This window comes from Odocoileus virginianus, chromosome 33 (assembly GCF_023699985.2).
Source record: "Odocoileus virginianus isolate 20LAN1187 ecotype Illinois chromosome 33, Ovbor_1.2, whole genome shotgun sequence".
NCBI classification, from domain to species: Eukaryota; Metazoa; Chordata; class Mammalia; order Artiodactyla; family Cervidae; genus Odocoileus; species Odocoileus virginianus.
In genome coordinates, this window is record NC_069706.1 from 27,208,688 (window position 1) to 27,231,723 (window position 23,036).

Sequence of the window (23,036 nt, forward strand, 5' to 3'; positions counted from 1 at the left end):
GTATTTTTCCACTACCCTGTCTCTTTCGTCTTCCCTGGGGACTCCAATAAATAGGCCTCTTGAATTTGACCCACAGCTCACAGATGTGTTTTTCATATTTTAAAACTATTTTGTCTGTCCTGCTATACATTATTGGATAATTTCTATTGCTGTCTTCAAGTTTAACTCAGTAATCTTTTCTTCTCTAATGTTGAATCTTTCATTACTTCTATCCAGTGTATGTTCCAACTTAGAGGTAGTTTTCATCTCTAGAAGGTCAGTTTAGGTCTTTTTCTATCTTCCATGTCTCCACTTAACTTTTGAAGCCTGTGGAATACAATTTTAACTGATTTAGTTTTTGTTACTGGAGTGTTTTCCTCATTACTGGTCATATTTTCCGAGTTTTTTTGCATGCTTGGTATTCTTTGGATGTTATTGTTGTTGGCTTGCTAAGTCGTTTTTAACTCTGTGACCCCATGGACTACAATATGCCCGGCCTCTCTGTCCCTCACTATCTCCTGGAATTCACCCAAGTTCATGTCCATTGAATCAGTGATGCCATCCAACCATCACATCCACTGCTGCCCTCTTCCTCTTTTGCCTTCAGTCTTTCCCAGCATCAGGGTCTTTTCTAATGAGTCTGGTATCTGATTGGATATCAGATCTAATTTTACCTTTTGGAGTGCTGGATATTTTTGTATTCCTGAAAACATTTTTGAGATTTATTCTGGGACAAAGATAAACTATTTTGAAACAATTTGAGCCCTTTAATCTTGCTTTTATGATTTGTTGGATGAGACCAGAAGTAATTTTTCCCCCCACCATTGAGGCAGAACCCGTCTATGTGCTCTGTCCAGTGCCTTGGGAATCTTGAGGTTATCTGTCTGCCTGGTAGAAACAGGCACAGTTCCCAGCTGGCTGTGAGTACCAGGCATGCTTTTAATCTTTTCAGATGGTCCTTTCCCATTGTTAGGTAGTTTTTCTCTCATGTATGCACTAAGCAGTATAGGAATCCTCTGCAGAGTTCAGTCTCTGTAGCCCTTGTCTCCGCTGAACTCAATCCTGCAAACTTTAGCCACAGGGGTTTCCTAGACTCTACTTCTGTGTTCTCAGCGCAGGGAGAATGCTGAGCTCTACTTAGGTTCTCCCTCCTGCTGCATAGCCTGGAAACTTCCAAGACAATAAGCTTGGGTAATGGTAAGTCTCAACCTTGTTTGTTTCCCATCTCTGTTGGATCATTGTCCTTTGTTGCCAGATGTTTCATGTCTTGAAAACTGTCGTTTCATCTATTTTGTCCAGTTTTGGTATTTCAAGTGGGGGTAAACCCTCTGTTACTCCATCTTGGGAAGAAGAAAAATCCTGCACTTGGATTCTTAGCAACTGCATAGTGTGAACTGTGGTCAACTAAGGTTGTTTCATCCTGTGCTATACAGTCTTTACCTACCCAAATGCAGAATTTTGTAGAACCCTGTGTATCTTGGGAGAGAAAGATGTAAAAAACTAGTAGAGTGTGGTTTCTATGATAGTGCTGTGAGCAACATATAATGTAGGAGTCCAAAAAAGCTAGAATTTTCTCCAGGAATCTATAAAATGCTTATTCTATATCTGAGATTAGCTATTCATTTGGACTTGGTTCCATCTTCAAGTAGATAAGCAGTTCTTTATTTATATGCAAGATGTTTACATAAATGTGGAAGAGGATAAAAGACAAAGCCTCATAATATTGCCACTAGAGACTTGTAATCCAAATTGACTTTGTTCCATTAATCATCACACTGTGAACGTGGGTGTTTAACTAGCCACTGATCCGCTTATGCCATCATCCAGGCTGTATTTCTCCATTTACCTCATTTGTCTGCAAGTCAAGGGTCTTTTTGTGCAAGAGACTCATGGTAATTGTGGTTTGTTACTTGAAGCCTCATGAGAAACTTATAAATGCTTTCTGAAATCAGTATGTTCTACTTGTTTGCTCCACCAGTGTGTTAAAATAAGGAAATGTGATTGCTTTGGCATAGCTTTTCCATGCTTTTCATGTCTCATGTGGCTCAAAAAATTTAATGCTAGGTTGTGGAGGGTGCTGAGAATTCATGTCAGGTTCCTAGAATTTTATTTTCCCACTTTTAAGGAAAATATTTCTTTCTTTTAATCTCCTCTTGCCCATCTGATTCCTTATTTATTTTTGAAGATTATTGGTGACAGTTCCCCAGTCATTTTTTGTAAAGAAATGTATGGTTCCTTGCTTTTGCTGTTTGTTGCAGTACCTGGTTCTTTTTTATCTATATAAATGTTCCTTGGGAACTTGTAAAGCATGTACATCCTGTAGTTGTTGAGTGCAGTCTCTATCTCTGTGCCCTTGATCAAGTTTACTATGTTGCTTCAGATTGTGGGGTTCCACTGAGTTTTGACCTATGAGATCTGTTAGATACTGAGAGATCTTAAAATCACTTCCTGTGATTTTGGATTGGCTTATTGTTTCTTTATGTATTTTGAGCCTGTGTTATTAGAGGCATTACGTATTTTAAATTGTTGTATTGTCCTGGTCAATTAAACCTTAGTGGCCTTGGGGATTGTTGTCTATTATTATTTAAATGAAGAAAAATGACTTTGCTACAGTTTTATAATCACTTGTATAATAATGTACATATATATAAAATCACTTTGATATAAGGCTTTGAATCATTTTAATTTTGTGTTCACTGTTTTTTCATTCAGGTTATCAGTTGATTGGGAGCCACTCTGGGGTGAAGCTTTGCAGATGGACAAAGGTATTTGTTTTTGTTCAAATATTATTTCTGTTTTAGGCAACTTTTATATGGCTGTTATATGCAATGCGTTTTACCATTTTAAAGGGTTAATTTACATTTAATAAAGTGTAATGATTTTGAATGAATTAGTTACATGAGTTAGCATATTTTGATGGATATAAAAAATTCTTATCAAACACCTGAATTAAGCTGTAGACTATTTTCCTCACCCCTACAAGTTTACTTATGACTGTCTCTGGACAGTAGCCCTTGCTGCCTCTGTTGAGGTATTTTACCCAAACTGAATTGTTTGACTTTGTATTATTGATTTGTAGGAGTTCTTTATATATTGTGGATATGAGAGTTTTGCCTGATGCACACTGTTGTTATTTTCTCTTAGTCTGTGGCTTCTTCTTTCATTTCCCTAATGGTATCCTTTGAAGTTTTTAATGTGAATAAAGTCTAATTTATCCTTTTTTCTCTTTTGGTTAGTACTTTTCATATGTTAAGAAGTCTTTGTCAACTTGAAGGTCACAAAGATAGTTTATGTTTTCTTCTGGAAGCTTCATATATACTTTTAACCTTTATGTTTAGGTCTTGAATTAATTTATATGAATGGTGTGAGGTAAGGATCAAGATTGTTCCTTTCCACCACCTATCACCTACATGGATATTCTGATGTTTTAGCACCATTTGTTAAGAAGGATTTTCCTTTCACCACTGAATTACTTTTAGGTCTTTGTAGAAAAGTCAGTCAGCTGTATATAGGAAGGCCTGTTTCTGGACTACTCTTATTCTGTTGCATTGATGTGTTTGTCCTTAAGCCAATACCACAATTGGCTTGATTACTGTGGTTTTGTAATAAGTTTGAAATCATCAGTATAAGTTCTCTGTCTTGGTTTTTAATTTTCAAGATTGTTTCTTCTCTTCTGGGTCTTTTGTATTTCCATATACATTTTAGAATCAGTCTATGAATTTCTATTGTATATATTGATTCTGTTTTCTTATCTTCTGTATTTGTCTATTTGTCATCTCTATCTCAGGGCCAATTACATAACTATAATTTCTTTCTGTAGTAAAAAAATGTTTCATTATTATTGTTTTTCGTTTTTGGCCGTGCTGGGTCTTTGTTGCCACGCATAGGCTTTCTCCAGTTGCGGCGAGCAAGGGCTACTTACTCTCTGGTTGTGGTGGACGGGCTTCTCATTGCGTGGCTCCTCTTGTTGTGGGGCATGGGCTTTAGGGCACAGTGCCTCAGCAGTTGTGGCGCATGGGCTTTGTTGCCCTGGGCCATGTGGAATCTTCCTGGACCAGGGATCAGATCCGTGTCCCCTGCATTGACAGGTGGATTCTCAACCCCTGGACCACCAGGGAGGTCCTTATTTTCTGTATTCTTGATGCTCTGGCAGGCTCATAGAGACTGCCCCTCCCAGGGCTAATTCCTAAAGATTAACAGCAGCTTGCCTTGAACATACCTTCATATGTGATTCTAAATCATAGCCTTCAGCTACCTCCTTATCTGACTCTCTCACACACCAAGCCAATATCTTCCCTGCCCTAAATCATGCCAGGGCCTGATACAGAAAGCTAGAGATAGCCCTGTAGTCCAGAGCCCACTGGAATAGTTCATATCAGCCAGTCCAGCATCATTCACCCTGCTCTGCCTTTCCTGTCCTAAGGAGACTCCAGTAAGGGCTGTGGCCCAGGCTTTCCCCTCACTTCCCTCTGCCTCCTGAACAAACCCTGTGGGCTATGGTGTGCGCCTTTCTCTCGGAATATGTAAGTAATATCTTCCTTCAATATCATTGGCCTGTGTTGGCACTCAGTCACCCTTGTGAATTAAATTCCCATGGGTACAAATAGGATATCATTAGAATTACTGTGTTTTCTGATGAAAATGCAGTGATGTACAATATTATGTTAGTTTCAGGCATATGACATAGTTGACATTTGCCTACATTATGAAAGGCTCACCACAATAAGTCTAGTAACCATATGTCCCCATACAAAGTTATTACGCTTTGTTGATGATATTCTTTCTGTTGTATATTGTATCCCTGTGATTTGTTTATTATAAAACTGGAGGTTTGAACCTCTTAGTTCCTTCATCTATTTTGTCCACCCTCTCTCCCCTCCCTTCTCTCCCTTCTGACCATGACCAATTCCCTGTATCTGAGTCTGTTTTCATTTTATTTGTTTGTTTTGTTTTATAGATTGCACATATGAACTAAGTTCATGTGGTGTTTGTCTTTGTTTCTCTGACTTACTTTACTTACCATGGTAGCCTCAAGGTCCATCCATGTTGCTGCAAACGTCAAGATTTCATTCTTTTTATGGCTGAGTAATATTACTGTGTGCATGTATGTATGTGTGTGTGTCTATATATATCTATCTATATCACAGTTTGTTTATTCATTCCTCTATCTATAGACACTAAATTTCCATCTGTATCTTGGCTCTCGTAAATAAAGCTGCATTGAACATTGGAGTACATGTATCTTTTCTGATTACTGTTCTTGTTTTCTTTGGGTAAATGTTCAGTAGTAAAATCGCTGGGTCGTATAGAAGTTCTATTTTTGATTTTTTGAGGAACCTCCATAACTGTTTTCCATAGTGGCTGCACCCATTCACAGTCACACCAGCCGTGCACGAGGGTTCCCTTTTCTCCACATCCTCACCAGCGCTTATTTGTTGCCTTTTTGATGATAATGATTCTGAAATATGTTAGGTGGTGTCTCACTGTGGTTTTGATTTGCATTTCCGTGATAATTGGTGATATTGAGCGTCTTTCCATGTGTCTGTTGGCTGTCTGCATTTCCTCTCTGGAAAAATGTTTTCAGGTCCCCTGCCCATCCTTTAGTTGGGTGTTTGTTTGTTGCTGCTACTGAGTTGTATATATTTTTATATATTTTGGATGTCAACCCCTTATTGGATATATTGTTTGCAAATATATTCTCCCATTTTAGTAGGCTGCTTTTTTGGTTGTTGAGAGTTTCCTTCACTGTGTAAAAGCTTTTTGGTTCGATATAGTCCCACTTATTTATTTTTATGCTTTTGTTTCCCTTGCCTTAGGAGACATATCCAAAAAATATTGCTAAAACTGATGTTGAAGAGTGTGGTGCTGAAGTTTTCCTCTAGGAGTTTTATAGTTTCAGGCCTTACATTTAAGTCTTTGATCCATTTTGAGTTTATTTTTGTATATGGTGTGAGGAAATAGTTCATTTTGATTCTTTTGCAGCTAGCTGTCCAGTATTCCCAACATCATTTACTGAAGAGGCTGTCTTTTCCCTTTTGTGTATTCTTGCCTCCTCTGTCATAGATTCGTTGATCATATAAGTGTAGATTTATTTCTGAGTTCTCATTTCTGTTCCTTTGATCTATGTGGGTGGATTGGAAACAGAAATGGTAGTAAGAGTGGTTAAAGGAAGTGAGGTGGGCCTCTGGTGACACTTTCAGAGTAAGATTTAAAGATGACAGGCAGTCCTCAAATAATAAGTTTAATTTCAAATAATTATTGCAAGATAGATTTCTCATCATTGTGCTATAAAAATTAGCAGTACATAAAATGACCACAATAACTTCTTAAACAACTTTGATTTGTGAAAATCCTGTATTTCATGTCTTAATATTTCACATGTTAACTTAATATTTGGTTTCAAGTCTACCAAAAGCATCTCAAATCTCTTCTGTATTGTATTTATGTGACACCTACACATATAACATGGGATACATGTATTGTGTTAGTGACTTAAATATTAGAAGCAGCATTATTCTCCGTGGTGTGGGTTTTCAAAATGGTGAAATTTCTTACAAAAGCTTCACATCAAAGAAAGTGTTTTCTGTTCTCATTTTCCATAGTAGCTACATTCCTGGAAAATTCAGTGTATGGTAGAATGTTCAGAAAATACTTTATCTGTAAAATGAAGTTGGAATCTAAGCGTGGATGATTATAGTCAGGTTTTCCACAAGTATGGAGATGTAGTGAGTCATTTGAAAGGAAGTAGCTTATAAGACCCTTTGTATGTGTGGGAGGGTGGGGGGATGGGGGGCTATCTTAAACATTACAGGAGGTGTGACAGTCTTGCCTCTTCCCTCACTTATTGCCAGAAGTGCCTCCCAACCATTTTGATAGCAACAGTATTTCAGTGAATTTCCAGAATACCCCCAGATAGTGTTGACCCCATTGAGAACCTCCGCCCCAGTCCATTTTCATTGCCATCCTTGAAGTTCAGGTTGTCCTCCTAACCACTGCAGCTAGGTTTTTTTCCTGTCTACTTCTGACTGCCAGTGAATCCCTTCCTCCACCTGCTCAATTTATCCGATATTAACCAGGTTAATCTCTGAAGCTCAGTTCTCATTTAGCCGTTTTCTCTGAAGCCTTATGGTAGCTCCTCATTACTTCTTACTCAATGTATCAATTGGGATGTGTAATAGGTATCTTAAACTTAATGTGTCAGAAGTAGAATTCCTGATTTCCTCTCCTAAATCTGTTCTCCTCAGTCTTCATTCCAGCGATTTATGACAACACTGTCCTTTCAGTTACTCAGGCCAGAAACCTGGGAATCATTTCTGTTCTTCTGTTGTTTTTCTGTTTTCTTTTTTACCCTCCCACATCTATTCCGTGAGCACATCTTTTCAAACTATATCCGGAGTATAACTGCTTTTCAGCATTTATACTGCTATGCCTGGATCCAAGTCACTGTCATATGTTCCTTTTATTGTCGTAAGTGATCTCCTAACTGCTGTTCCTGGTTCCACTCAGTCATCTCCACTGCTGTTCCCTACACAGCAGTCGGATGCCTCAGATCATGTAACTCTTTTACTCAGAACTCCCAGGGGTTCTAATCTCTCTCAGGACCAAACCCTGAGTCCTTACAGAGGCCTCCAAGGATCTGATCTTCCATGCTTCATCTCACCTTACTGGCCTTCTTGCTGTTACCTGAATACACTGAACTCAGACTCCTCCCTGGCCTTCTGGTCTCGTGTCTGCTTACTTAGATCTCTGCTCAGTGAGTCTCTATCAGAGAGGCTCTCCCTTGACCACCTTTTAAAAATAACAGCCTTCCCCCGGTCCCCTAACACTGCTTGGAATCTCTCCATAGCACTTATTACCAACTAACAGATTAGGTCTCCTCTTTCCCTTCTCATCTCCTCCCCAACCCAAGAGTCTCCATTTTTCTTTCCAATACTGAAAACAGAGCCTAGCCGGTAGTAATTGCTTAGTAAACGTTTGTCAGATGACAAAATTATATTAAACCCCAAACCTGAGGAAGACCCTCTCTAGTATAGTTCTGATCTACTTGTTCAGCTTTGTTTTCTGTTTTCACCTTCATACATCCTGTGCTGCCTCTCTTCCCCACTCTGATCTCCACCTGGCTGAATCCTTCCCATCTGTCCCAGCCAGGAAAACAGAAACCACCCTGGGTATTTTTGCAAGAACAGATTTAATAAAGTAAATTAACTGAATGCTTACAAAGCCATTGAAAGGCCTGGGGTAATGAAGGTCAGAGAGAACTGCTCCTTGCTTGGTGAAAGTCGAGAAGTGCTGGGCTCACAGGACACTGCTGGAAGTGACCTGAAACGCTGGCAACATTAAAGCAAATGTGTCCCAGGAGCTCGCTTGAAGCCGCTTCGGACTTAGTGTTTGTTGTATGCCCTTGTGTCTGCCAGCTGCCGCCAGTGAAGAATAACGATTTCTCCTTTCTCGCCATCTAAGTCTTGGCTCACTGGTGGAGTCTAATCAGAACCCCTCAGACAAGGGAATCTGAGAAATACGGTATAAGGGCTTCTTAGCCCCTACTTACAAGGGGAGGCACAGGACTCAGTATTAATAGCACTGTCTACCTCTTTAGATGCTCAGCATCTGTACACACTCTTTTACCTGTATTCACATTTTCAAACCGTGATAAGAACAAAACATCTGCTTCTCCCTAAAGTGTTATAATTATTACTCATGCAAGGGAGGATGTATTCATTCTCTCCCTTCACTCTGTTGAGATCTTTTACCTAGGGATGACATTATAAAGTTGACCACCACTTACCTGTCCTATATAAAATAGTTGGAGGGGAGGAAAGATAATTATGTATATCCAAGCAAAGAAGACAGTATGTATATTTGTAACTGCTCATATTTGCAGTTGGTCACCTGGTCATGGTTGGTATTTCTAACTTCCTTCCTCCACGAGGCAGGCCACATTTCCTTTGTGCTGTATCACCACCTCAATATGATGCTTCTTTGCAAAGATGAGTGATTCTGTCAGTGAGGAGTCTGAGCCACTAATGGCTCCTCCTGTAATCTTCTCTGAACTTCTGCGACTGTAAAGGAGAATTCTAAGGGCTTCCCAGGTGGCTCAGGGGTAAAGAATCCACCGGCAATGCAGGAGACACAGGATACATGAGTTTGATCCCTGGGTTGGGAAGAACTCCTGGAGGAGGGAATGGTAGCCTGTTCCAGTGTTCTTGCCTGAAAAATCCCATAGACAGAGGAGCCTGGTGGGCTGCAGTCCATGGGATCACAAAGAGTGAGACACTACTGAGAACACACACACAAAGAGATGTCTTGGAGGGCCCCTTGGTTCCTGAGAAAATTTTTGTTTCTGGAACATGAGGCGCTCAAAGGAACCAGGGGCTAGTATTAACTGTCAAGAACTGTGGAGGGTCTCTTTCAGCCTGCTTACAAGCCAACATATTCACCTGGTAGAGTTTCACAGATGCTGGTAGAGAACCCAGGACTCCTAGGTCAAAGACAAACAACAGGCAGATTGAGATTCACGACCAGGTGATGCTTCCTGTGCCTCTCTCCTCCCTAAGTCCTCCTCCTGTTTGCACTTTTTTTTTTTTAACAGTTTGCTTAACCAGTTTAGAATTTGTTTGCTGTGTGTGTGTGTGTGTGTGTGTGTGTGTAGTCACTTAGTCGTGTCCGACTCTTTGCGACCCCGTGGACTGTAGCCCACCAGGCTCCTCCGTCATGGGATTCTCCAGGCAAGAATACTGGAATGGGTTGCCATTTCCTTCTCCAGGGGATCTTTCCAACCCAGGGATCGAACCCAGGTCTCCCGCATTTCAGGCAGATGCTTTAACCTCTGAGCCACCAGGGAAGCCATTTTGCTCTGTAGTAAGGAATAAATCTCTAAATCAGGGGTTAGCAAACCTTTTCTTAAAGGGCCAGATGGTGACTTTTTAAGTTTGTGGTTCATATGATCTTGTTACAGCTTTTCAACCATGCCATTTTAGCCCCAAAGCAACCATAGATATAAGTAAACAAATGTGGGCCACAGTATTCCAACAAAACCTTACCTGCAGAGACAAGCTGCAGCCTGATTTTGGCCCATGGGCTGCAGTATATTGAACACTGCATTGAACTCTTCATCCCCTGTCAAAAATGGAAGACTGAAATTTTACCCACACTCTGTGTTTACTAAGTCTTAATCTAGCAGCAGAAGCCCCCTTGGTTAGCTTTGTTCCTCCCTTGTATGCAATGAGAGTCCCTCTAACAGATTCTGGTGAGCCCAGAACCACTCGCAAAGGGGATCAACTGGGAGCCCCACCAATAATAAGCAGCTGGGACAAATGCTCTTCTTCCCTGTTGGACCATGAATTCCCCCCTCCTGCTAAGAGATATCAGATGGTCAAGTAAAAAATGGAAAGAGAGAAACCTCCTTACCACCTTACTCCTGCAGTAATCGACCTGGCCTGTGAAACGTTCTCTGTGCCTGCTGGGCCCAAGACTCCTTTCCTTCACTGAGAGATAGCATGGTGGTTGGGTGGCAGTCCCCTCCATAAGAAGTGGCCTGTCTAGGGAAGCCAGGTCTTTTTATTCTTGTCCTGAGACTCCACTCTCCCATTCAAGAGTTACTGGGGCTACCCAGGCCCATCGGCCAGAGCAACTCTGCCAAATAAGCCGCCTATATGGGAAGCCTGCTGGCCTGAGATTCCCCTCCTCCATGTGAAACCTCTTTCACCCCCTCTGACGGTACTAGCCAAGATCAGTGGGAGCCCAAGCAAAATTACATTGCAAAGCCTCTGAAAATTAAACTGCCATTGGAGCCACAGCATACAAAATAGTCCAGGACCTGCAAGCTCAACCTAAACTAAGTGCCTGCTGCTAAAATGAAAGAATGAAATAGAATTTAGAGCCTCCTAACATAGTAGACAAAATGTCTAGGATGCAGTGAAAAAAATCACCTGTCATTCCAAGAACCATGAAAATCACAACTTGAGCAAAAAAAGATAATGAACTGACACCAACACCAGATGAATCAGATGGTGGAGTCATCTGACAAGGATTTTAAAGCAGCTGTCATAAAAATGCTTCAGCAATCACTTACAAAGTCTCTTGAAACAAATGAAAAAATAAAAAATCTCAGCAGAGAAATGGAAGTTATAAAAGGAACCAAGAAGGAATTATACAATTGAAAAAATACAGTAACAGAAATAAAAACTCACTGAATGGGTGCAGTAATAGAGTAGAGATGACAGAGGATAGAGCCGGGGAGTTTACCAATTGACAGAATGATCTGTGACCAGGGCAAGTCAATAGAATTTACCCAACCTGGATAGCAGAGAGAATAAACTCCACGTAGGACAGAACCAAGGAAATCCACATGAAGATACCTTACAGTTAATGATCTGGAAGTTAAAGAAGAAAAAGATCTTGAAAGATGCTAGAGAGAAACCATGAACTAACATCAATTTGACATCAAATCTCTCATCTGAAATCATGGAGGCCAGAGAGAAGTGGCACATGTTCAAGTGTTGAAAGAAAATACCTGTCAATCATGATTTCTGTGTCTGGCAAAACTATCCTCCAAAATGAAGATTGACTAAACACATTATCAGATTAAAGAAAACTGAGTCTTTTTCTAGCAAGTCTGCCTTAAAGATAGTTAAAGGAAGCTATTCAAACCTAATGAAGTGATGAAAGAAAGATTCTTAAAGCATGAGAAAGGAAGGTAGAGTGATGAAAAGAGCAAAAATATGAGTACATATAGTAGCTGATCATTTTCCTCATAATTTTTATAATCATATTTGATGATTGAAGCAGAATACTTTTTAAACATTTTTATTTATTTTTATTTGGCTACACTGGGTCTTAGTTGCAGCAGGTGGGATCTTCAGTCTTCATTGCAGCATACAGAACCTTTAGTTGAGGCATGCAGACTCTTAGTTGCAGCATGTGGGATCTAGTTCCCTGACCAGGGATTGAACCTGGGCCCCCTGCACTGGGAGCTTGGAGTCTTAGCCACTGGACCACCAGGGAAGTCCTGAAACAAAAATTTTAACACCACGTGATACTCAGGACAATGATATATAATTTAAAAGAAAATTAAAGTGATCTGAATGGAAGTGATGTTTCCACACTTCACTTGAAGCTGGTAAAATTTTTTTACTAGTAGACTTGATGGGTCATGTATGTATAGTTTTATACTCAGAACAACCACTACAAACACCATCTCAGTGAAAGTCACTCAGTTGTGTCCGACTCTTACGACCCCATGGACTGTAGCCCATCAGGCTCCTCTGTCTGTGGGATTCTCCAGGCAGGAATACTGGAGTGGGTTGCCATTTCCTTCTCCAGGGGATCTTCCCGACCCAGGAATTGAACCTGAGTCTCCTGCACTGCAGGCAGATTCTTTACAGACTGAGTGATGATGGAAGAGCTATGAGGAAAGCCCACAAACACTATACATAGAGATAAAATCAAAACAAAAAATAAAGATGGAATCCTGAAAATGTTAAAGAAACCTGCAGGAAATCAAAAGAATAACAGGAGTGTGAATGAGAGGGAATAAGCAGGAAACAAATAATAAAATGGTAGGCTATTTTAGTGCATAACTAATTACTTCAAATGTAAATATTCTAAATCTGTCAATCAAATGATAAAGATTGGCAGAATGGATTTAAAAAATGACCCAAATATAGGATGTTTACAGAAAACTTACATCAAATTCAATGACATAGGTAGGTTGAGTAAAATGGTGAGTTAGTCAGTAGAAGCTAGTTGACATATAAGGAATATACCACCCAGCAATAGCAGAATATGCATTTCTTGCAAGTGCCTATGGAACACTCACCAAGGTAGACCATGTTCTAGGCCATAGAACAAATCTCAGCAGATTTAAAAGTGTTAAAATCATACACAGTGTGTTTTGTGATCATAATGGAATCAAACTAGAAATCAATAATAAAAACAAAAGGAAAATCTCTATAAATATGTGGAAATTAAACAACACATTTCTAAATAAGCCTTGGGTCAAAGAGGAAGTCTCAAAGGAAATGAAAAAATGTGTAGAACTGAATGATAGTAAAAAAATTGTAAATGATGCAGCTCAGGCAGTGCTCAGAGAGAAATTTCCAGCAATGTATGCTTATGTTAGAAATGAGGAAAGATGTCAAATCAGAAACCAATAAAAATCTAAGTAAGTGTAAGTAAAAATCTAAATGTAAATCTAAATAAATGTTCATGGATTGGAAGACTCAATGGAGTAAAACATCAAATCGATGTATGGGTTTAATGCAATTCCTATTAAAGTCCCAGGAAGGTTTTTGTAGAAGTAGACAGTTTATTACAAAATTTATAAGGAAAGGCATGGGAATGTAAAATAGCTTGAACGGTATTGTGGAAGAATAAAACGGGAGGAGTCATACATCCTGATATTACAGCTTACTGATTGCTACAGTTATCAAGAACATATGTTATTAGTAGAGGGATGGACATATAGGTCAATAGAACAGAATGGAGGTCCCAAAAATAAACTCACAAATATGCTTAACTGATTTTTTACAGAGGTTCAAAAGCAATTCCTTGGAGAAAGGATAACCTTTCCAACTAATGGTGCTACGGCAACCAGCACCATCCATAGGCCAAAAACCACAGGCAAAGAAACCTCTGCCACCAAACCACGTGCACGAAAGTACACACACACACACATTTTGAGTTAAATAGATCAAGACCTAAAATCTAAAGTATGAAACTATAAAATTCAAAGAAAATAGTTTTAAAGAAAAATGTGCCGTCCTCCTCACTTGTGTCCATCCCTTTATCCTTTTTGCCCTTCAGTGTTCAGTTTGGATAGCTCACCTCTGAGGAGTTCTCACTGGTCCTGGAAGCTGGGCTGATCATCTGTCCCAGAGGCTCCAGTAACAGCATGCTGGACATTTGTCTTTTCTCTGCTTGCCCAACATCTTAGTCTTTTCATATTTGGGAAATTTCTCATTAAATGGGCTTTGGTTGGTATGAGGGACCACTGCCTGCTATAGAAGCTAAGGATGACAGATACTGTTTCCTGGTACCATGTCCTAGTAACTTGGGTATAAAAGTGTCATCTAGGATAGTCATTCTTTTCAGCCGGAGACTTTGAATATGGGGTGAGTGAAAGAAAGGAACTGGGACATGGAGAATTCATTCTTGTGCTGGTGGCAGCAGCCATCTGCAGTTCAGGGGTGGTGCTGCTGATGGTATCAGGAGAGGGGGCATGGTGTCTATAGTGTATAACGTCTGGGGGATTGAGTGGTGGTCCTGCTGCTGGCTTTCCTTCATTATTGCCTTTTTAATGGATCATTGAGCTGTGAGATCCTTTCAATAAATTCCTTTTTTTCTTTAGCTAGACTCCATTTCTATTGCTTGCAGAAGAATCTTAACTGATTTAATCAGATTATCATAATAGTATTGCACATTTTTCTTGCTTACTTGCCATTTCCTCCAACTAGCCCCTCCATGGGTAGGGGATCTGTCTTATTAGTCATTGTACATTCAACACACAGTATGCTTGAAGTACATTAACTGATTGGTAAATAATGAATGAAACACGCAGGTCTTCAACTTTGTTTCTCCATTGCCGTAATATTTAGTGGTAATTATTCTGTAACTTTTGCATATGGTGGACATTTTAGTTTTCAGTGCTGCTTTGGAAGATATGAATATTTTGTTTGCGTTCTTGAATATTTTCTTGGGAACTTGGAAGAGCGTTTGTAGAAACAGTTATCCTGAACAGCATTTTCCCTTCAGTCCTTTTTTTTTGTTTTTTGTTTTTTTTAGTGAAAGGGCTAAGTGAAATGGACAGGGGAACCTCTTTTATTAGGATAAAAAATAAGACTCTTTGGTCAACTGACATAGCAACAAGCTGGTAGATTTTATGTGGGCAGCGTTGTAATATCATTACACCGACATGTAATGTACACTGATCCATATGTATGAAGGCTTGCCAGCTGTGTTTCCTCGTTTGTTGTTCCTCTTGTTAATTCCGTAGTATTTCAGTCACTTAGCTCAAAATCTCAGTTATCTTGAACAACTTCCTATGTTTGTCCCTCTAATTGGGACCTCTTAAGTTCCCTTTGCCTCTCCTCCACCAATGTTAGAGCAAAGTCACCAGGTCCTTTCTTGCATGACCTCCTTACAGGTTTCACTTTGTACTGAACCAAGCCCATCTAACACAGAGCTCCTGGGTGGATCTTTCTAATGGTTACCACAGGAAGCACCATGGTATCTGGTGGTCCCAACCCTGAGTTGATCTTCAGTATTTCTTCAAGTTACCATTCTTACAGTGGTTTTACCAATCACATTGTGTTTTTCTTTCTGGAATAATCTATTTCTTTGTATACATGCAGCTTGTCCCCTCAACAGTCTCAACTCCCCTCTGTGTTCAACTTCTACTGTTGGGTTGACATAGAATGTGCTCCAGGTTTCATTTCCTTACTCACCCTCCTTTATTCAATATGGAGATAACTCTTTCAGGTGAATGTCCTTCCCTCTTTTCTGGGAGCCTTATTTCTCCTTTGGCATTATATATTATTGTACTAATATTTGAGGCAGGTGAATGGATTTGAAAATGAAAGTATCCATGGTCCTGCCTGTGGAGCTTTCAAAATTAATGAATCATAGATTTATCTCATTAGGGTTTGGAAAACCCGGAGCACTATCAAAACCCAAACACCATCAAAGCAATCTAATGTTATAATGTTGGTTTTCTGTCTCATGCAGATACTGGTAGGGGTATTTATACTCCTGAAACACTTGGTTTCTTCTTTAAAATGATGCCCTGGTATTTTGTTTCCTTGCTTTGAGGATCTTTTTCAAATTATTTGTTTTTTGTGTTCACAGTCCATGCTCCGAGGGAGAGGAGGTTGCTATAAACATACGTTCTATGGCATTGAGAGCCATCGTTGCATGGAAACTACCCCGAGCTTGGCGTGCGCAAATAAATGCGTCTTCTGCTGGCGGTAAGTAAAAATGAATGGCCATGGTGATCAAATGTGTAATGTTGTGCTGAGGCTGAAAAATCCTAGGAGTTTATTATGCTCTCTGTTAACCTGTTCTTTCCTATTCTGATAGTGGTCTCATTAGCTATTCAGTGGTGTAGATTGGTTTAGACTGAAAATCTCTACTTTCTCTAACTCACTATATCTGTTTATGTAGCTAATTCAATTGATTGTATTTTAGGTTCTCATTATTTCATCCTTTTTTTAAAAAAAAGTTCCACTGAATCATAAAAGTACTCTAGACTTACATAGAAAATTTTAAAAACCATTAGAAGTTATAAAGAAAAGCAACAATTCAAGCATCCAGGGAAAACACTTTTAATGCTTTGTAGTATTTGCTTTCTGGTGTTTTTTTTTTCTCCCAGAGTCTTTTGTTTTTAAAAATATAGCTGAGAGCATTTTCTACTTTGTTTTATATCCTGCTTTTATTTTTTAAGTATAAGACTCTTTCTCTGTCATTAGAATTTTATATACATAAGCTTTTTATTTTGAAACAATTTTAGCTTACAGAAGATTTCCAAAGAAATTTTCCAACTTCTGTTAATGTTCAGACCTTATGTAACCATGGAACAACTATCAAAATCAAGAAATTAACATTGATGCAGTATTATTAATGAAATTGGAAACTCAGTTTCATTGATTTTCCCACTAGATTCAGTTCAGGGTCCTACATCAAATTTAGGTCTCAGGTGTCATGTCTCTCTAGCTGTCTACAGTTCTTTAGTCTTTCCTTGTCTATCGTGACCTTGACACTTTTGAAGAGTCTTAGTTAGGTATATTTGGATTTTGGGACAAAAACCCATAGAAGTGATGTAACCTCTCAGCATATCATATTAGGGAGTACTTCTGACTTTAATTATGGATATATTTTGAACAAAAATAGAGTGAATAGTATAATGAATCTCTATGTACGTTTGTTAACACATTTCCAGTCATGTTCCATTTACTTACCCTGGTTCTCACTATTTCGATGCAAATCTCAGCTATTATTGTTTTATCTTATACCTACTTTGATTGACAGATAATATTTTTAAAAAAGGCCTAAAAAAAAGAATCTAGTATCATCATCCCATCATAAGTTCTTCTACATGGTTTCCCTTTTCTAGTTATCTAGGGATATAGTAAAAAAACAAAAACAAAAACTGAAAAATATATTTTCAGAAATTCTGTTAAGTCATTGGTTCTCAACTGGGGCAAAGTTTCTATTTTTTCATCCCAGGGGGAAACTTAGGGCATTTGACTGTGTCTGGAGACATTTTCGATTGTTGTAACAGAGGGAGGAGCTGCTGGTGTCTCGTGCGTAGGGGCCAGGGATGCTCTTACACACCCTGTAACACACAGGACAGCCCTCCACAGCAAAGAGTCATTGAGTTCAAACTGCCAGTTGTGCTGAGGTTGAAAAGTTCTGTGTGTAGTGGTCCAGGGATGTGTAGCATAAGAGCTTCACAACAGTATATTTGCTATTTCTATTATATTTTTTGGCTGCTGTTGGCATAAATTTTACTTTTATATAAGCTGTAAACACAGTGTATCAGTACTCTGTTTTAGTTGTACTGTCAGTTGTTTTTAGAGTGATTAAAGGAAAAATAAACTATTTTCCCATATTTTTTTCTTTTTTCAGCACTCATCATTTCTTTGAGTAATCTAAGTTACTATCTGGTGTCTATTTCTTTTGCCTGAATGATTCCCTTTAATATATTCTGTAGTATAGGCTTGCCAACAAGGAAAATTTTCAGATTTTTGTCTGCAAAAGTCTTTCTTACTCCATTTTTGGAAAGATACTTGCACTGGGTATAGAATTCTGAGTTGACAAGTTTATTTCCTTTAAGCATTCTTTCAGGTGTCATTATAGTTTCATCTGGCTTACTTGTTTTCTGGTGAGTTGTCAGAAGTAATATCAATCTGTGTCCTTAAGTAATGTGTCCTTTTTCTCTTAAAGATTTTCTGATTTTCTTTTCTTTTCATTAGCTTAGATACTGTATTTTTACACTGTCTTCAAATATTCTGGTTGTTCTGCAAACTTCCTGGATCTGTGGTTAATTGTTTCTCATTAGCTTTGGGAAATTGTTGGCCATAATTTTTCTACATCTTTTTCTACTTTATTTTGTGTTTTCCTTCTGGGATTTTAATTATTGTACTTTGGCTCTGGGATTCCAATTATGTATATTTTGGACCTTTTGATAATTGTCCCACAGCTCTTGGATGCTGTGTGTTTTTTTTTCCCCACTTAAAATTTTATGTGTGTTTTAGTTGGCTTATTTTTCCTCTCCAAGTTTTTTTTTTTACTCTTTCCTTAGCTGTTGTAGTTTACTGTTGAGCCTGTCGGAGTCCCGTTTTTTCATATTTAGTGTTTCTGTTTGATTGTAAGTTTCGTCTCTGTGCTGAACTTGCCCATTTGGTCTTCATGTTGTTTACTCTTTCTATTAGGGCTTGTAACATGTGGTAATCATAGTGCTAAAAATACAACCTGTCAGATTCTTTCACCCCTTGTGTCAGAAGAGTTCGGTTTTGTTGATTGCTTTGTCTGTTGGAAATGTGTTGTTTTCTTGCTTTTTTGTATGCCTCTTATTTTTTTTTTTGAAGTCCAACATTGTTAGAGACTGAGATGAATGTTTTTTCTGTAGGGAAATTGGCACCCCTTTCCTTTCTGGTGTCCTTTAGAGATACCTTGCATGTTGCCTGGGGTTTGCTGGAGGTTTTTCCCTCTATATCTGATCCATCCTAAGGTTTAGGTCTTCCATTGCCTCTCAGAGAGAGTCTTGAAACAATATTGTACTGGTGGTCATTGCTGGATGCTTGTTAGCCTGGTGGTATGTGGCTGGGAGAGAGGGGTACATGTTTTGTATTAATCTGATTAAGCCTCAGTCTTGGCCAAGCATTTCCCTTGTCCATCTGTCTGTCTCTCCTAGATGTCATGACTCAAAATAAGTTGTAAAATATAGCTATAGATAGCTCAGCTTTTAGGAGAAAACCATCTTGGATTTTATAATTATAGGGACTCCCTCATAGAGGGTGACTAGCTGAGATTTAACAGAGTTCTAAAGAACTTTTGCCTCTTTTTTTTCTAGGCACCACACCAATCCAGTGGGTACTGAATGGCGGTGGAAGATGGACCAGCCTGAAATGATCTTGAAGGAAGCCATTGAAAACCATCAGAACATGATCAAGCAGTTTAAAGGTATTTATCTTCCCTCTACAAAGGAATGCTAATAGCCTGAATTAAATTGGCAGAGGAATTGCCTCCTTTGGCAGAATGTTGTCCCTGCTGGCAAATTCTCCTGTAGGAAATCGAAAACTTTGTAGAAATACTATATATGCTTTGGCCTTTGTAGTTTTCACTGATAACTTTGTATATCGTATAATGGGAGAACTAAAAAATTAATTCGAAGCTCAGCTACTTTTAATACAGTGCACTCAGCTTGTAAATTTTGGCTGGGAATGTATCATCATTCCTTCTAAAAACTTTTGCTATTGTTCTGTGTTGGATACAAAGCCACCTTGTGATTCGACTGATAATTGTACATCATTCAACTGATAAGTAATACCAGTTACATAGTATTAGGAAGGCATTTTTGAATAAATGCTGTACAAAAAAAGGAGGGTTAATTTTAATCAGATTTCCTCCACATGATCCACAGTGATGTATAGAATTCTGCTACTCAGCTTCTAGAATTTCCTGATCTAGCTGTGTCTCATAGTTCAAGGTATTTGACTCTACTGGAGATGGCTGGTTCTTAAGCTTTAGTGTGCATCAGAATTGATCATTAAAATAGAGATTCTCGATCTCCTTCCCCACGGATTGATTCAGAAAGTCTGAGGGAGGGAGCTAGAATGTATATCACTTACACATTTTCTGGTAACCCTGTTGTTAAACTGGGAACTATTCTTTGAGACCCCTCACTGTAGATAGATGTGGAGGACTTGTATTGGGTTGGCCAAAAAGTTCTTTGGGCTTTCCCATAGCAGCGTAAGGAAAAACCTGAACAAATTTTTTGGCCAACCCAATAAAAGAATGGCTTTTTAAAGACAATTGCAGGTGATCGACTGAAATGTGTTAGGTTCCCTGTTAAATGTGCATGCCTCTGTCTCCACCCACCACTTGTCAGTCCTGTTTCCTTTATTCTCCTTTCCTTTCATATACAACAAAAGTGAATTCCAACCAAGGTGGGTTTGGCATCAGCACTCTTGCATCGTAAGTGGGAGTCTTTATAAACCCCAGTAATTAGCATTTTGACGATCAGATAGTTCTTTCATGCAGAGAAGTTGGTTCTGCCAGATCACTGCTTCTTGAGATCACAGTGTTTCTGATGTTTTTCTTCCATCAAGCAGTTCTCCAGGTCTCAATAGACAGTGCCTGGGTGTCCAACAAATGTAATTCAGTCCTGGCACAGTCTGGAGATAATATCAGACCCACAGGTTAGGGGTTCAGTCCTGTGTGCCCCACTTCAGATGCCAGTGGAAAGCCTGGGATGTTACCTGTGTTTCGGATCGACTGTCTGTAAATCAGAAGTTCCCACGACCTCCTCAGATTCTGTTAGTTTATTAGAGTGACTCGCAGAACAGAGAAGCATCTACTTATGTTTACCAGTTTGCTATAAAGGATATTATAGAGACCACAGGTGAACAGCCAGATGGAGAAGTATAGGGTCGGTCTGGGAGGGTCCTGAGGCCAGGAGCTTCTGTCCCCATGGAACTGGGGTGCACCACCCTCCTAGCACATGGATACATTCACCAACCCAGAAGCTCATCAAATCTTGTTCAAGAGTTTTTATAGAGCTTAATATGTCAGTCCCCCTTCCCCTTCTCACCGGTCCATGGGTGTGATTAAAAATTCTAATCCTTTGAACACTTGGTCTTTATGGTGACCAGCCCCATCCTGAGGCTGTTTAGGAGTCCTGCCCTCTGTCACCCCATTTGCACAAATGTCCTTAGGTGTACTTAAAAGGGGCTCCTTGTTTATTTTTTGGCTGTGCTGCCTGACATTTGGGATCTTAGTTCCCCGGCCAGGTGTCGTGTCCCCTGCGGCTGAAGCACGGAGTCTTAACCCCAGACCGCGAGGGAAGTTCCCAAAGGGGTCCTTCTGAATGCAAAAGGTACTCCCTCCGCTCAGAAAATCCCAGGGGTTATAGGAGCTTTGTGCCAGGAACCAGAGCAAAGACCAAATCTATTTCTCATTTTTTACCATGGTATTTCTTAGTACTATTCTGACTTCCTAGGAGAAATTGGGAAAGTAATGCAAATAGTGATGCAAGAGCAATAATAATTTATAAAAGTAATTTATAAATTTATATTACTCTTTATGAGTTTTCTAAGGAAAATTGCCCTATACATATATATGTGCATATGTATGTGCCAACTTGTACATCTGCAGAGATGCTAATAAATATTTTAATATTTCATCTTGGTTTTTAGTCTCAAGAATTTTTTTTTTTGGAAACAAGTTATTTTCTCTTATTTGGAAAAAGCAGTGTCTCTTACCAGCCTTTTGGAAAATTAAATGAAACCATGTAGTAAAAAACCAGTAAGTCTCTACATTAGGAATTTACTAGCTTTTCTTAGATGCTTTGTTGATTTAGTTAATATTATCAATTGTTGATCTTCAAATAAACCTTTAAGCCTTTTAAGTTAATGTCACGGCAAAGTCTTACTTTCTTTTGGATACTTAGTTACTAGTCAGAGTTCTTCAGAGAAACAGAGTCATCAGGATGCTGTGTGGGTGTGTTTAGAGGGAGAGAGAGAGAGATTGATAGAGTGAGATTGGCTTAAAGAGTTGGATCATGGAATTGTACAGACTTGGTCAATCAAAAAGATAAAAATAATCTGATGGGATTGACCAGCAGGCTGGAGATTTAAGGAAGCATTTGCAGTTCAAATCCAGAGGCAGTATGCTTGCAGAATTCCTTCTTGCTTGGGGGCTGTCATCCTTTCTTCTTTAAGGCTTTCAGTTGATTTGATGAGGCTCATCTGCATTAGAAAGGGCAGTCTGCTTTACCCAAAGTCCATTGACCTAAATGTTAATATCACCCAGAAGACATCTTAACCATCTAACATCCAGAATAACGTTTGACCAAACTGGGCACCATGGCCCAGCCAAGTTGACATGTAAAGTTAGCCATCCTAGATAGTCATATCAGAAGCAGGCAAACACCAGTAATTTTACCTTTTTAGTGTAATCAGTATGTTTTTATTTTGTGCTTAAAGAAGCAGTTGAATCCTTAAATAATGGGGTAATGGCCGAGGATGTGTGTTTCATGGATATCTAGGAAGCTCCCTGAATAAATTGTGTGCCAGGCATTTTGTATGGGTGGAAGCAGCCCCGAGGAGTAGACATGCATTTTTCCATCCTGAGATGTCCTTGATACAGAGTGACAACCTGAGTTTTGATAGTGATTTTTCTGACAGGAGCATTTTTGTAAATGTACTTTAAATGGAAATAAGAGATGAATAAATCATGAGGCCGCCTTTCTTCATGTTAATAACATGTGTTAGGTGAGCTTGGTGAGCACGTAGTCTTTGTTGTCTGCCTAGCTTGTTGGAGGGTTTGTCCTGTGCAGAAAGGTGTCCCTGGTTAGTAACCTTGTGCTTGCTTTAATCAGTAGGCCTCTTAGACGGTTTGTCTTCAGGTACCTGTGGCATAAGAGACAAAAGCGTTTTAAAGTATATATATTGTCTTGCAGGGGAGGGACAGATATAGGATTGTAGGGAGAAAGAACAGAGCTTGTCTGTGAATAAGTGAATCCTGAGTCGGGGTGAGAATGCCCAAGAGGGTGGGGGTGACCCCTGAAATACAGCAGCTGCCATTCATTCACCCTTAAAAACAGCTTTCATAGAGTATCTACCTTGCCCTTGTAATTCTCACAAAGGATGCTTTTTGCATACCTTAATTAATTGCCTTGACAAATGTTACCACGTCAGCAAAACATCTCTTTATTTAATCAACAGTAAATTTTCTTGAAAGGTTTTCAAATTGGAACTGGTTGATACTTGTACACTGACACTCTTCAGAATGCTGAAAACAGTTTTTCTTTACAGTAGTAGAAAAAAGTATTTTTGAAG

The 23,036-nt window shown here is 39.2% G+C and overlaps 1 protein-coding gene across 2 annotated transcripts in view; it reads left to right on the forward strand.

Annotated features, from left to right (window-relative positions):
- The window catches only part of LOC110125218 (S-adenosyl-L-methionine-dependent tRNA 4-demethylwyosine synthase TYW1), a 144,404-nt gene that overhangs the window by 24,953 nt on the left and 96,415 nt on the right, over positions 1 to 23,036 (forward strand). For both annotated transcript variants that reach the window (XM_070461277.1, XM_070461278.1), the window contains 3 exons: positions 2,692 to 2,744; positions 15,823 to 15,941; positions 19,049 to 19,158. In XM_070461277.1, coding sequence (XP_070317378.1) covers positions 2,692 to 2,744; positions 15,823 to 15,941; positions 19,049 to 19,158 — 282 coding nt within the window. The remainder of the gene's footprint in view (positions 1 to 2,691; positions 2,745 to 15,822; positions 15,942 to 19,048; positions 19,159 to 23,036) is intronic.